The following is a 14,265-nucleotide window of genomic DNA, read 5'->3' on the forward strand; positions in this document are numbered from 1 at the left end:
ATGTTTTGAGTCATTTAGGAATTATATATCGGAGAGTTTAGGAATTCTTTTTACTCCCCAGTCTCCTCATCGCTCTGGTAAGGCATCCTGACGTAGAGTTTTGACTATTCTCTTCTCAAATTTCACTAAATTTTTTTAAGATCACGCGGGTATTTTGGAATTGTTCCGATGGTTTTGTGACGAGAACATTGTTCTTGGTGCCTCCTGTCTTTAGGGGTTGTGGCAGTGTCCCGGGGAGTTGAGCTCCAAGGTGTTGTCATCACAATTTTATCGTTGCAGTTCTGTAATACCTGAGTTTAGTACGCCGACATCAAAAATCTCTTTTATGCAGTTCGTTGGTGATATAACCTCGACGCCACCCAGTACTGGGGCGGGAGTTCGGGAGTATTGTCATAACTTGTATAACGGATGCTTTTCGAAGGTTGAGGTAGATGGTTTCCGAAGTTTTCTCAGTTATGTGTTGAAGGATGGATACAGCTGGATGTAGGATTTGCTAGATTTGGGTGAGATATTATGCTTCCCCTGTATCCCCAACACCTGATTGCATAACCGGAAAGGTTCGGGAGTTTCATAGGTGGGAATTCTTGTAGCTCTAGTTCTTCTTCCATGGATATTTGGTTTGAGATTGGGATTTCTTATCGAGTATTCGTTCTTGCTCCGTGCCTTGGTGATTTATTCCTCTACCTAAATTCTAAGTGGCTTCTCAATTTATGGATATGTGACCATTTCAAGTGGAATGCATTCATTCATTTTGTTCGGATGTGAAGACTATATGTTGCAATTTTCATTCCGCTGGATTCAGCTTCATTTTATCTGTCAATGTGCTAACGGATGTCACCCTCTTCAGGATGGCTCCCGCTAAGAGCAGCAATCAGAATCAGAATTAGAATCAGGATCCTCCACCACCTCCTCCTCCTCTGGAGGCATGACAAGCTGTGATGGCCGCAACCAATGCAAACACGCAGTTGATCATGCAAATTCTCCAAGAGCGCAATCAAGCGAACCAAGGCAACCAAGGCAACAATCAAAATCACTTTGCTACACTCAACCAGTTCCTTGCTAACGGACCAAAGACTTTCAGCAATTGTGTTGAGGCAACTGATGCTGACGATTGGCTCGTGGACTTGTGCAAGCATTTCGAGTGCAGTAACGTCAGGCCTGAGGACTTTGTCAAGTTCGCTTCCTTCCAACTCAAAGACCAAGCTGCAGAATGGTTCCAGCAGTACAAGAATTCCAGAGGAGGCCGTGTGATTACTTGGGATGAATTCCGTCAAGACTTCAAAGCTCATCATATTCCTCAGAGCGTGGTTGAAAGCAAGCGTGAGGAATTCCGCAACCTGAAGCAAGGCTCTTTGTCTGTCTATGACTACAACAAGTTGTTTCAGAAGCTCGCCCGCTTTGCTAAGCAGGACGTCCCTGATGAGAAGAGCATGATATACCAGTTCAGGGGTGGTCTCAGAGAAGAAATCCAGCTAGCTCTTGTTCTCTTTGAGCCCTTGAGGTACGATGAGTTCTACAACATGGCGTTGAAGCAAGAGGCTGCTCAACTGAGGTGTGATGCTTCCAAGAAGCGAGTCAGAGATGCTACTCCTTCTTCCTCTACTCAAGTGGCCAAGCAGCAGAAGTATTGGCTTCCTCCTCCTCCGTTCCGCCAGCCGTATCAGAAGAGCAAAGGTGGCAGTGGATCTTCCCACCCACCCAACCCTGGCTTTCAGAACAAGACTTCGTCTCAAGCGCCAAGATCGAGTGCTTCGTATCACCGTCCGCTTTCAGAGGTCACGTGCAACAAGTGCCAACAGAAGGGTCACTATGCCAACAAGTGTTTCAACCAGAGGCGTCTCCCTCCTCCTCCTCCTGTGAGATCGGCAAGTACAGCTATTGTCAAGCATAACCCCAAGCACGCCAAGGTCAACTTGATGAATGCAGCTCAGGCAGAGGACTCGTCAGATGTCATCATGGGTAACCTTCCTGTTAATGATGTTCCTGCAAAAGTACTTTTTGATACTGGTGCATCGCATTCTTTCTTATCATGCCCTTTTGCATCGAAGCACAATGTTGATACTGAGGTCATGCCCAAAGTCATGCAAGTTGTTTCTCCCGGCAAGCTTTTGACTTCTAGTTTGGTTGCTCCCGATATCTCTATCACATTGGGCGACTACAAGTTTCTTTCTTCTCCGGTGGTTCTTGGCAACTCGGGTATTGATCTTATTCTCGGAATGGATTGGCTTTCTAAGCACAAGGCGCATCTTGATTGTGCTGCCAGGCAGATTCAATTGACTCATTCGTCTGAGGATGTAATTGTCTTTGCTGCTCGTGATGATACCATCCGTCTGTTTTCTCTCAATGAGAAGGGTGAACTAGATGCTATCTCGCAAATCCCAGTTGTTTGCGAATATCAAGACGTCTTTCCAGAAGAGCTTCCAGGAATGCCTCCGCACCGGCCAGTTGAATTCTTCATTGATCTTGAGCCTGGCACGGAACCAGTGTGCAAGCGTCCTTATAAGCTCGGACCTGAAGAGTTGAAGGAGCTGAAGAAGCAACTCGATATTCAAGAGCAAATGGGTCTCATCCAACCTAGTTCCTCTCCGTGGGGTTGTGGTGTTCTTTTTGTGAAGAAGAAGGATGGAACGGACCGACTTTGTGTTGATTACCGTCCATTGAACAAGAAGACTATCAAGAACAAATACCCACCTCCCAACATCAACGAGCTGTTCGAACAACTCAAAGGTGCCCAAGTATTCTCCAAGCTTGATCTCCGTATGGGTTATCATCAGATTCGAATCCGTGAGCAAGATATTCCCAAGACGGCTTTCAGGACAAGCTATGGTTCATATGAATACACTATCATGTCGTTTGGCCTCGTCAACGCTCCTCCGGCGTTCTCTCACATGATGAACTTCATCTTCAACGCCTACACAAATGACTTCGTTTTGGTCTATCTTGATGACATTTTGGTCTTTTCGAAGAACAAGGAAGATCATGCCAAGCACTTGCGTTTGGTACTCGATAAGCTCAGGGAACACCAGTTCTACGCCAAGTTCTCCAAGTGCAAAATTTGGCTCGATGAGGTTCTTTATCTTGGGCATATCATCTCTGCCAAGGGCATTGCAGTGAATCCTGAGAAGGTGTCTGCAATTGTGAATTGGGAACCACCTCAGAACATGAAGCAACTCCGTAGCTTCCTCGGTCTCGCAAGCTACTATCGAAGATTCGTTGAAAACTTTTCTAAGATCGCGAAGCCTCTCTCAAATCTTCTCCAGAAGCACGTCAAGTACGTTTGGTCTCCGGAGTGTGACATTGCTTTCAACACTTTGAAAGATAAATTGGTCACTGCTCCAGTTCTGACTCCTCCTGATGAATCCAAACTGTACAAGGTCTTTTGCGATGCCTCTCTCCAAGGTCTCGGTGCAGTGTTGATGCAAGAGAAGAAAGTTGTGGCTTATACCTCTCGCCAGTTGAAGCCCAACGAGAAGAACTACCCCACTCATGACCTCGAGTTGGCGGCAGTTTTGCATGCTCTTTTGACTTGGAGACATCTCTTATTGGGAAGAAAAGTGGACATCTTCACTGACCACAAGAGTCTCAAGTACATCTTCACTCAGCCTAATCTCAACCTCAGGCAGACTCGATGGGTCGAAATGATTCAAGAGTATAATCCGAGTATCGAGTATACTCCAGGCAAGGCCAATGTGATTGCTGACGCATTGAGCAGGAAGGCTTATTGCAATAGTCTGATTCTCAAGCCTTATCAACCCGAGCTTTGTGAAGCTTTCCGCAAACTTAATCTGCAAGTTGTTCCTCAAGGTTTCCTCGCCAACCTTCAAGTCTCTCCTACCTTAGAAGACCAGATTCGCCAAGCACAGCTTCTTGATGCTATGGTGAAAAAGGTGAAGATTGGGATTGCCAAGAGTCTACCCAAGTACAAGTGCTACCGCCTTGATGACAAGGATACTCTCTTCTTCGAGGATCGTATTGTTGTGCCAAAAGGTGACCTTCGTAAAGTGATCATGAATGAGGCTCACAATTCTCTCCTCTCCATCCACCCTGGGAGCACGAAGATGTATCAGGACCTCAAGCAGGCTTATTGGTGGACGTGAATGAAGCGCAAGATTGCTCAGTTCATGAATGAGTGTGATGTCTGCAGAAGGGTGAAGTCAGAACACCAAAGGCCAGCTGGTCTCCTCCAACCTCTTGCCATTCCAGAATGGAAGTTTGACCACAATGAGATGGACTTCGTGACTGGGTTTCCAAAGTCCAAGCGTGGCAATGATGCTATATTCGTTGTCATCGACAAACTCACTAAAGTGGCTCATTTTCTTCCTATCAAAGAGTCTATCACTGCAGCTCAATTGGCGGAGCTCTATACCTCTCGAATTGTCTCTCTGCACGGTATTCCACAAGTGATCTCTTCAGACCGTGGCAAGATCTTTACCTCCAAGTTTTGGGATTCTTTTCAGAAGGCCATGGGCACCAACATCCGCTTCAGCACAGCTTTCCATCCTCAAACTAGCGGTCAAGTCGAGCGTGTCAACCAGATTCTTGAAGATATGCTCAGGGCTTGTGTGATCTCCTTCGGCATGAAGTGGGAGGATTGTCTTCCATATGCCGAATTCTCCTACAACAACAGTTTTCAAGCAAGTTCGGGCAAGGCCCCATTCGAAATTCTGTATGGCAGGAAATGCCGTACCCCTCTCAACTGGTCTGAAACCGGCGAACGTCAACTTCTGGGAAATGACTTAATCACAGAGGCAGAGGAAATGTGCAAAGTCATTCGAGATAACCTCAAAGCAGCCCAATCCCGCCAGAAGAGCTACTATGATAGTAAGCACCGTGATTTAGCTTTCGAGATCGGAGATCATGTTTACCTCTGCGTCTCTCCAATGAAAGGTACTCGTCGCTTCGGTATCAAAGGGAAGCTTGCCCCTAGATACGTGGGACCTTTCAAGATCGTCAGCAAGAGAGGCGATCTCGCCTATCAACTCGAGCTTCCTTCAAACTTTGCAAATGTGCATGACGTGTTCCATGTCTCTCAGCTCCGAAAGTGCTTCAAGACTCCTGATCGCACCGTCAACTTCGAAGACATTGAGCTCCAAGAAGATCTCTCTTATCGTGAGCACCCCGTTGCTATTCTTGAAGAGACTGAACGCAAGACTCGCAACAAGTCAATCAAATTCCTCAAAGTCAAGTGGTCACACCATTCCGACCGTGAAGCCACCTGGGAACGCGAGGATCACCTCCGTTCTGAATACCCAGCGTTCTTCCAGTCCTAGATCTCGGGACGAGATCCTTTCGTAGTGGTGGAGTGTTGTAACACCCCGAATATGATTTACCTAATATGTAATCCAACTCTTGCCGTTTCCGGCGCTAAGTTATTTTATTTTCTCAGGTTCGGGTTTTTGTCTCCGTGTGGTGTTGTCGTTGTCATGCATCTCATATCATGTCATCATGTGCATTGCTTTTGCATACGTGTTCATCTCATGCATTCGAGCATTTTCCCCGTTGTCCGTTTTGCATTCCGGCGCTCCGTTCTCCTCCGGTGGTCATTTCTACCTTTCTTTCGTGTGTGGGGGTTAAACATTTCCGGATTGAACCGAGACTTGCCAAGCGGCCTTGGTTTACTACCGGTAGACCGCCTGTCAAGTTTCATACCATTTGGACTTCGTTTGATGCTCCAACGGTTAACCGAGGGACCGAGAAGGTGTTGCAGCCCAACATCCCTCCATTTTGGCCCAAAACCCACCTAAACCCTCTCCATCATCTAGAGAGTTCGATCACGATCGCGTGGGCGAAAACCGCACCTCATTTGGACTCTCCTAACTCCCTCTATGCCTATATATACACCACCCTCCCGAAATTCGCGGTTCCCCTCGTCCGAAACCCTAGATCCACCTCTCTCCGCGCGGCCGGACACGTCCGCCGCCGCCCGCGACGAACCGCAGAGCGCCACGTGTCGCCGCCGCCTCCACCAACCGCGCCAGCCCGGAGAGCCCGCGCGCGGCCCTCCCGGCCCGGGTTGCCACCGCCGCCGCCCGGGGCTTCCTCTCCCTCCGCCGCCCGGTGCGCCTCGACGCCGGCGACCGCCGCCTCCGCCGCGCCTCCACCCAACCATCGACCGCCGGCCCCTCGCTCCGGCCGCCCCCCCCCGCCGATCCAGTCGCTGCGCCCGCGCCGGCGAGCTCCGTCTGGTAGGTCTCCTCTCCCTCGGCTTCGTCCTCCGGCCACCGCGACCACAACTCCGGCGAGATCCGGCCGGTGATCCTCGAAGTCCGCGCCGCTACAGTATCGGGCCGGATCTAGATCTATTTGGACGGTTGACTTTTGCCCCGAAACCCTAGCTATTTTGCGTTTGTCATCATGTTGTATCTCCGCATCCCTAGCTCCATTTTGGGCATATAGCATATCAAAATGTTTGTCTCAGAGAGCACATCATTTCATCTCATTGCATCATTTTCATTTGAGCTCATCTTGATTCCCGAAATGCTGTTGGAAGAATGCTCTTTGAGATAATTGTCAGATTTGCTGCTCCAATTAGATATTTGTCATTTTTGCCATGATTATTGTGTGCATGATATGCCCCTGAGCTCTACATGAGTTTTGTTCCATGTTTTGCCATCTTTCCATAGGTGCAACCCATGTATTTTTTTGATGTGTGTGGTGACTAGCACAAGCTTGCAAAGTGGTGCATTCGTTAATGCTGATTTCAGGGACTTAGCATTTCCACTAAGTCCTTGATCTGTTTATCTCAATATGCCATATGTTCATGTTGTTTCCTAGTGATCCGTGCCTCTTTTGAGGATGATCAGTAAGGATGATTTGTTAACCTTGTAGTGCTCTATCCATCCATGTCTTTGATTGCATTTATGGAGCACCCTAGCTTGAGTCAATCGAGCTCTACTTTTGCTATTTCGTGAATCTGGGCAGATTGTCTACTTGTTAGCGATTTTGCCGAGGATGTTGTAGTTGATCCGTGCATGCTATGTTATTGTTCTTGCCATGTCTAGCTTGTATAATGTGTATTCTTGATGGGTGTATGCTTAGATTTTCATGACTTGCTCTGTAGTGAGTGCATCGAGCTCGTAAACATGCCTACTTGATATCTGTTTTGCATGCTCCAGTTTTTCACTAAGTCTGTGATCTGATTATGTTTTTGTCATGTTCACATGCTTGCAAATGTATTTTCTGATCCCTTTTGGCTCAAGGTCACTAAGGGACTTTTGTTAAGCTCTTTGAGTAGCTCCATGCCATGCTTTACTTTGCCATGTTCAGTACCTGTAGCATATAGTTTTCATGCTCCAAAGTGTGCTACCTGATCTGAAATTCCAGACAAGTGTTAATTTCACGAAGTCTGAAATCTGTTTACCAAATGCATTTTTGCCATGCTTGTTTGAACCTGTTAATTGATGAATTGGCCGTAGCTCAGTGTTCATCTCTTGTTAAGCTTCATGAATCGATCCCTGCCATGTATTTTGTTGCCATGATTGAGTGTTGTAGCATGGTTAACTTGTTGCATTTAGATGGCTACTTGCTGTATATCGCAGACCGGTGCCATATTTGAATTGCTTGCCATTTCCAAACCGTGACTCCGATTCCGGTGATCTTTATATCGTTTTCCAGTGGCACACTTGGTTTTCCAAGTTGAGGCCAGGTTCATTCATTCCTTGTCAAATCTTACACATGCATCGCATATCGCATCCCGCATAGCATACCATGTTTGCATCTTGTTGTTTGAGCCTTGCACGTGGTTGATTGTGTCCTTTTGCTTGTTTGTCTTGTTTGGGTAGAGCCGGGAGACGAGTTCGCTAACAAGGAGCCCGTTGAGTTTGCTTTCGAGGATCCAGTCAACTCTGACAACTTTGCAGGCAAGATGATCATACCCTCGAAATCACTACTATCTTTGCTTTGCTAGATGCTCGCTCTTTTGCTATGCCTATGCTACGATGCCTACCACTTGCTTATCATGCCTCCCAAATTGCCATGTCAAACCTCTAACCCACCATGTCCTACCAAACCGTTGATTGGCTATGTTACCGCTTTGCTCAGCCCCTCTTATAGCGTTGCTAGTTGCAAATGAAGATTGGAGACCGTTCCTTGTTGGAACATTATTTACTTGTTGGGATATCATTATATTATCTTGATATCTTGATGCATCTATATACTTGGTAAAGGGTGGAAGGCTCGGCCTCTCGCCTAGTGTTTTGTTCCACTCTTGCCGCCCTAGTTTCCGTCATATCGGTGTTATGTTCCCGGATTTTGCGTTCCTTACGCGGTTGGGTGATAATGGAAACCCCTTGATAGTTCGCCTTGATTAAATCTTCTCCAGCAATGCCCAACCTTGGTTTTACCATTTGCCACCTAGCCTCTTTTTCCCTTGGGTTTCCGGAGCCTGAGGGTCATCTTATTTAACCCCCCCCCCCGGGCCAGTGCTCCTCTGAGTGTTGGTCCGACCGAGTAGACTACGGGGCCACCTTGGGGCAACTTGAGGTTTGGTTTTACTCGTAGGATGTCTCATCTGAGTGTGCCCTAAGAACGAGATATGTGCAGCTCCTATCGGGATTTGTCGGCACATTCGGGCGGTGTTGCTGGAATTGTTTTAACTTGTCGAAGTGTCTCGTAGAACCGGGATACCGAGTCTGATCGGAATGTCTCGGGAGAAAGTCTATTCCTTCGTTGACCGTGAGAGCTTGTCATGGGCTAAGTTGGGACTCCCCTGCAGGGATTTGAACTTTCGAAAACCGTGCCCGCAGTTATGGGCAGATGGGAATTTGTTAATATCCGGTTGTAGATAACTTGAACCTTAACTTAATTAAAATGAATCAACTGTGTGAGTTACCGTGATGGTCTCTTCTCGGTGGAGTCCGGGAAGTGAACACGGTGGTGGAGTAATGCTTGCCGCAGGTTGTTCTCCAGTTATTCGTTCGCGCTTTGCCTTCTCTCTCACTCTCTTTTGCGAACAGGTAAGCCACCATATAAGCTAGTCGCTTGTTGTAGCTCCACATATTTACCTTGCCTTACCTATAAGCTTAAATAGTCTTGATCGCAAGGGTGCGAGATTGCTGAGTCCCTGTGGCTCACAGATTACTTCCAAACCAGATGCAGGGCCTGATGACTCCGTTCCAGATGACACGCTTGAGCTCAAGTGGGAGTTCGACGAGGACTCACGCCGTTACTATGTGTCTTTCCCTGATGATTAGTAGTGGTGCCCAGTTGGGGCGGTCGGGGCCGTGTTGCATGTTGAGTTTATCTTTATTTTGACGCCGTAGTCGGGCCATGAGTGATTGGATGATGTAATGCTATTTATGTACTTTGATTGACGTGGCGAGTGTAAGCCAACTATGTATCTTCCCTTTTATTATCTATATTACATGGGATGTTGTGAAGATTGCCTAACTTGCGACATTGCTTTCAATGCGGTTATGCCTCTAAGTCGTGCCTCGACACGTAGGAGATATAGCCGCATCGAGGGCGTTACAGCCTCGCAGCGTTTGTCGTGGTGAGACAACGGTGGCGCATGTTATTGGGCAGTAGGCATGGTGGAGCCGATGGTTGGTCCTGGGTTGTCGATGTGAGGGGTCGGGAGAAATCCCTGTCAGGTCTGGCCGACACTGACGCGGCGACGCCTGTGGGCGCTGCCACCCTTCTTGAAGGGCGTTAGGAGTACCTCTCCCTCACTCCCCTCCGTGTATCGGGAGAAATCCTAGGATTCGTCCGGGCGGCGGCAGCGTCGTCGTCGTCACAGTCCTTCTTGAAGGTGTTGCTTGGTACACGGCAATTCGGTGGTGGGCGCAACAGTTGTGGGATACGACGGCTCTCATTGATCCGGTGTTGCTGGCATTTTTTTCTTGTTTTCTCTTTTGGGCATAATTGTGTTGTTTGCCCCAGCGACGAACTTATTGAGGTATCGGGTGGTTGCTATATTAATATAGCGGGGCGAAAGCCTATTTCGAGAAAAATACATGGTTCCACACTTCCACTGCACACCACACATCTTCTGTTTATAGGCATATGAAAATGCATAGCATGAATAATTACACCACAACATGTCATTTTGACAGGCTTATGTAAATATTTGTGATTCAAACAATATCAAATAAATACCAGGGACCAATTTTCCCTATCGAACACTGTTATGCACTATGTAACCAGTCAGTTTGATACATTGCAAGTAAAACAACTGAAGAGAAGTATATTTAGCTTTAGCTATTTCTTACTTTCTTATGAAGAGCAACTAAATAGTGCCGGTTTTTGTAGGGTTCTCTCATCCATATGGTTGGCCCTAAGCGAGGGATAGATATGTATTCCACTATTCTACTGGAATATGACATGAGGATCAAGGCAGGCAGAGTAGAAGATGATGATCACCAGCTGACTGACGGTGTGTCAGCCCTAAGCGACCTGCAAGGCACATGGAACCGTGCATTCAGAAAACGCATCCATGGCGATTGCGGCGCGGTTGACCTAGTGTTAGCACGCATCCATGATGCGGTCCTGGCGAATGTGGAAATTGTCATATCAGAGGTGCAGAACAGTTTCAATCTGTGTCTCCGGTGTTCCATTGGTGGTTATAAAAAGCAAATCCGGCTCTTTGATGGCGCCATTGGCGAGTCACGTGGCTTAAAGAGGTCTGTGGTTGCTGTAGTGGATGGTTCTACCATGGATTTGAAGTTCGAGGTTGCCTCGGAGCCATCTTGCTCAGCGGAGCACCGTCGTTCCTTCAAGGCACGCACGCATGGGCTTGATACTCGAGAGATAAATTTGGCCCTGTTTGGTTCGACTGTGGATTTCTAAAAGCAGCTGTGAAAAATCTGCTGTGAAAAACAGATGTGGAAAATCTGATATGAAAAGATGTAGGTCATTTAGCAAACCAGCTGATACAGCTTTTTCAGATTTTGACTTGCAGCGGAATCAGATTTTGGAAAAGCACGTCCTGGGCTGCTTCCGCTTTTGGTTCATATTTTGACAGCGGATTTCTGGAATCGGATTCTACTGGGTTCGCCCTTTGATTCAGATTGTACTGCGCGGCAGCGAAATCCGTCTATAAAAGCTAAACCAAACAGGGCCAAAGACTGATTTTGGGTTGATCGCAGTGAAGGTGGCTTGGTCGACTCTGCTTTCCACCTAGCAAAGTGAAATATTAGCTCGGATTAAAAGCACACTTCAGTTTGGGTTGCATCGACGGGAGGGCTGCCGGTGCCGCTCAGCATCGTGGCATCGAGGAGGCCGACCGACGAGTTCCGCGGCCGCCGCGCCAGGTGCCCATCCGTCGCCAATCGATTTTCTCTAGCCGAGGCAGTAGGCACCCTTTGGCTGGCTGTGTCCCTGACCGCAGCGCTTGTCCAGCCATGGTCATGCGCGAGCACGCCAGCCGTGTGCAAGTGCAACAGCCGCAGACTGCCTAACTGAAGCTCTAAAGACAGGAGGCATGCCGTGAGTTGCTCAGTTGCATCCAACAAGCCTGGATTTCTCTCTCTTTTCCTGTTTGCATTAGCGATGGATTTGGTTGTATGCATGGATGCATCTGACGCGTACTTCTTTCTCCCGCTCGCCGCGCTACTCCTTGATGATGGGATTGATGCCGACCTCTCGCCCGCAACGCTACTCCTCTGATGTCGACCTCTCGCTCTCTTCGCCGATGGGGAAAGGAAGGATACCCACGCCCAGTAGCCGCCTCATACCGACACTTCAAACCGGCCTTAAACACCCGAACGAACGGTCCAGTCACTACCTGTCACGAAAATTTATTTTAGATGTACGTCTTGAACGGGTTTCAAACGTCCGATCTGACGAGATGGCGGAGCAACATGCCATCTTGGAATCCATTCAAGATGAGGCCTGTGTGGAGGCCAACCGACAGTTCATCCGGCAGGAACAGGCGGCGACCGACGGCTCTTCGACGAGGTCAAAGCGGAGACGGATGCGGAGTACGATGCTATGGAGCCGGAGCTGCGGCTGCCGCCCATGTATTCGGAGCCGGGCACAAAGATGGTGGACATCTCCAGCGAGAACTAGAGTAGTTGATCTACGTAGTATGTCCATTTTTTAGTATGAGGTATCCAAATGTAAGTATGCAAATTTGAGAACTTGCGGGTCACTGCCTGCATACACGACCGGGCTGTAGATGCTCTCACGTGCCCCTCGGTCTCCGTAACTCCGCAACTCAGGCCCGGATTAACTTAGCTTTAAGTCGCTGAAGATGGCCGCCGTGGCGCACCACGCGGTTGCCGAGCGGCCACCGCCGAGCGCCCGAGCCTGACGATGTCTGTGTGTTGCGCTCGAGGCCATGGCTGATGTCCGATTCAGGCCGGACCCCGTGTCGATAGAGGATGCACCGCCGGATTGGGCATGGGTGGTGGCACACGACCACGTCCCACGCCCAGTAGCACCACCGCAATTTTGTAAACCATTAACGATTTGGTGGTTTTTCGATACGTCGCTTGCGATTTTGGTGGGTTTTGGCAAATTACTGGCTACACCGCCGACATCTACATTGCCACCGGCTCCTATGGCATCACGACGAGCTAAGGATCTGTCACATCTCAGCTTTTCCTCAAATTTAAAATGTTAAAAAATATTAGGGTCAATTAATTATTATTTTCAAATTTCCTTTGGATTGATTGATCTTAGCTGAATTTGACTAGCAGTTGATTTAATTGAGTGAAATTGTGGCTTAGATAAAACTTTGAAATTATTTAGAACTCTAAATTGTCATACAGGGATTACTTATAAAGGCCAAAATTGAGCTAAAAATGTGTGTGCCTTCTCTCAAATATTTTGGGTTGATATAATTCCATAAGTCTCAAACATTGTTGAAACACTAAATTAAAATTGGGAATTAAATTGAACCCTAAAAGTATTTAGGGAATAAATTAATATCCCAAAATACGGTGACAATTTAAATACATAATTTGCGCTAAATATTGTTTTGAATTTCCAAATAACAATTTGAGTCTCTGTAAAAATTTCCAAGATGATTAGTGTGAATTTGATTTTTGAATTAATTCAAAATTCAAAAGGGAGTAAATGGCATTTTCAAAACAGGTATGTCTTTTATTTTGGCAAGAAATCATTTTCCTCAAGTTCAAAAATATTAAATTGAGCCTCTGTAAAATTTTCCTAAAGGATTTGGAACACATTTGATTTTTGAATCAAATACAAACTCAAAAACTGAAAATAGAACACCCGAGGCAGCTCTGTTGGTCAACGTATTGCGCGAACTTTATTGAGTTGCAAATGCCGAAAGCGCGATCGACTAGCTCCTCCGCATATTTGCTCGACCTCGGTGGCAGGCCAGCATGCACGATCTAATTTCCGATTGCTAATGGTCTCCTTGCTACCGTAATTGCAAGGATCCTATTTGCCGCGTAGGTCAGCAGATAGTGACCAATCGCGCACCCATCTTCGGCGCTAGCATGCTATTTGGCCGGCCCAGTACGGCTGGCTGGGTGTTTTCTCCCATCGGTTTGGGAAGGTTCAACTGTTTTTATTTTATTTCTCAAAAAAAATGTTTTTCTTTTTTTGGTTTTCTTTTTGATGTTTTCTTCTTTTTCTTTTTTCCTTTTCTAAAATTCGGAATTTTTTTAAATTTCAAGGGAAAATATAATTCAAGAAATATCGGCGAACAGTTTTTTGCAATTTGGGAACGTTTTTTAATCGACCAACATTTCTAATTTTGAATTTGTGAACTTTTTAATTCAAGAACATCTTTTAAAATTCGAACATTACCCAAAAATTTTAATATTTCCGAAATCCTGGAATAATTTGGAAATTTGTGAAAACTTTTTGGATTCAGAACATTTTTTGAAATCTGTGCACAATTTATAAATTCGTGAACATTTTTTTGAAATTTGAATTTTTTTCAAAATCTTGAAAAAAATTAAAAGTCCGATTCTTCTTTGAAATCCCTTTTTTTTAAATAAGCAAGAAAACTAAAGAAAAAGGCAGGGGCACGCCCGCCCTGCACATGGACCAGCCCAGAAGTAGGGCGTCCTGGTAATTGTACCATGGTAGATTTAAGCTGCTTGAGCAGTCATGATGAAGAATTGAAGATATCAAGGGGCGCACTACACTGCAAGCATGGCAAAACGGTTGCTATTTTGGTCATGTCTATCGCATCCCTGAGTGTTCACTGAATCTTCAAAGTCCTTTTGATTCATTGAGAAATGGGATCAAGGCAAGGCCTTTCGTTTTAATAAATACAATAACTGCAGGAATGAACATTAGCTATCGATAACATGAAGAAAAAAAAGTAAGCAAGAAACAATTCACAAA

The 14,265-nt window shown here is 46.6% G+C and overlaps 1 protein-coding gene across 1 annotated transcript in view; it reads left to right on the forward strand.

The window, feature by feature from the left end:
• LOC147960845 (uncharacterized) overlaps positions 1–11,119 on the forward strand; it is a 48,955-nt gene extending 37,836 nt beyond the window's left edge. Inside the window, exons 3-4 of the mRNA XM_087533564.1 lie at positions 10,249–10,765; positions 11,055–11,119. Of these exons, the coding sequence (XP_087389690.1) occupies positions 10,249–10,765; positions 11,055–11,119 (582 nt within the window). The remainder of the gene's footprint in view (positions 1–10,248; positions 10,766–11,054) is intronic.
• The last annotated feature ends 3,146 nt before the right edge of the window (positions 11,120–14,265 follow it).

Source organism: Triticum urartu, chromosome 7A (genome assembly GCF_056163025.1).
Source record: "Triticum urartu cultivar PI428250 chromosome 7A, HENAU_Tu73, whole genome shotgun sequence".
Taxonomy (NCBI): Eukaryota; Viridiplantae; Streptophyta; class Magnoliopsida; order Poales; family Poaceae; genus Triticum; species Triticum urartu.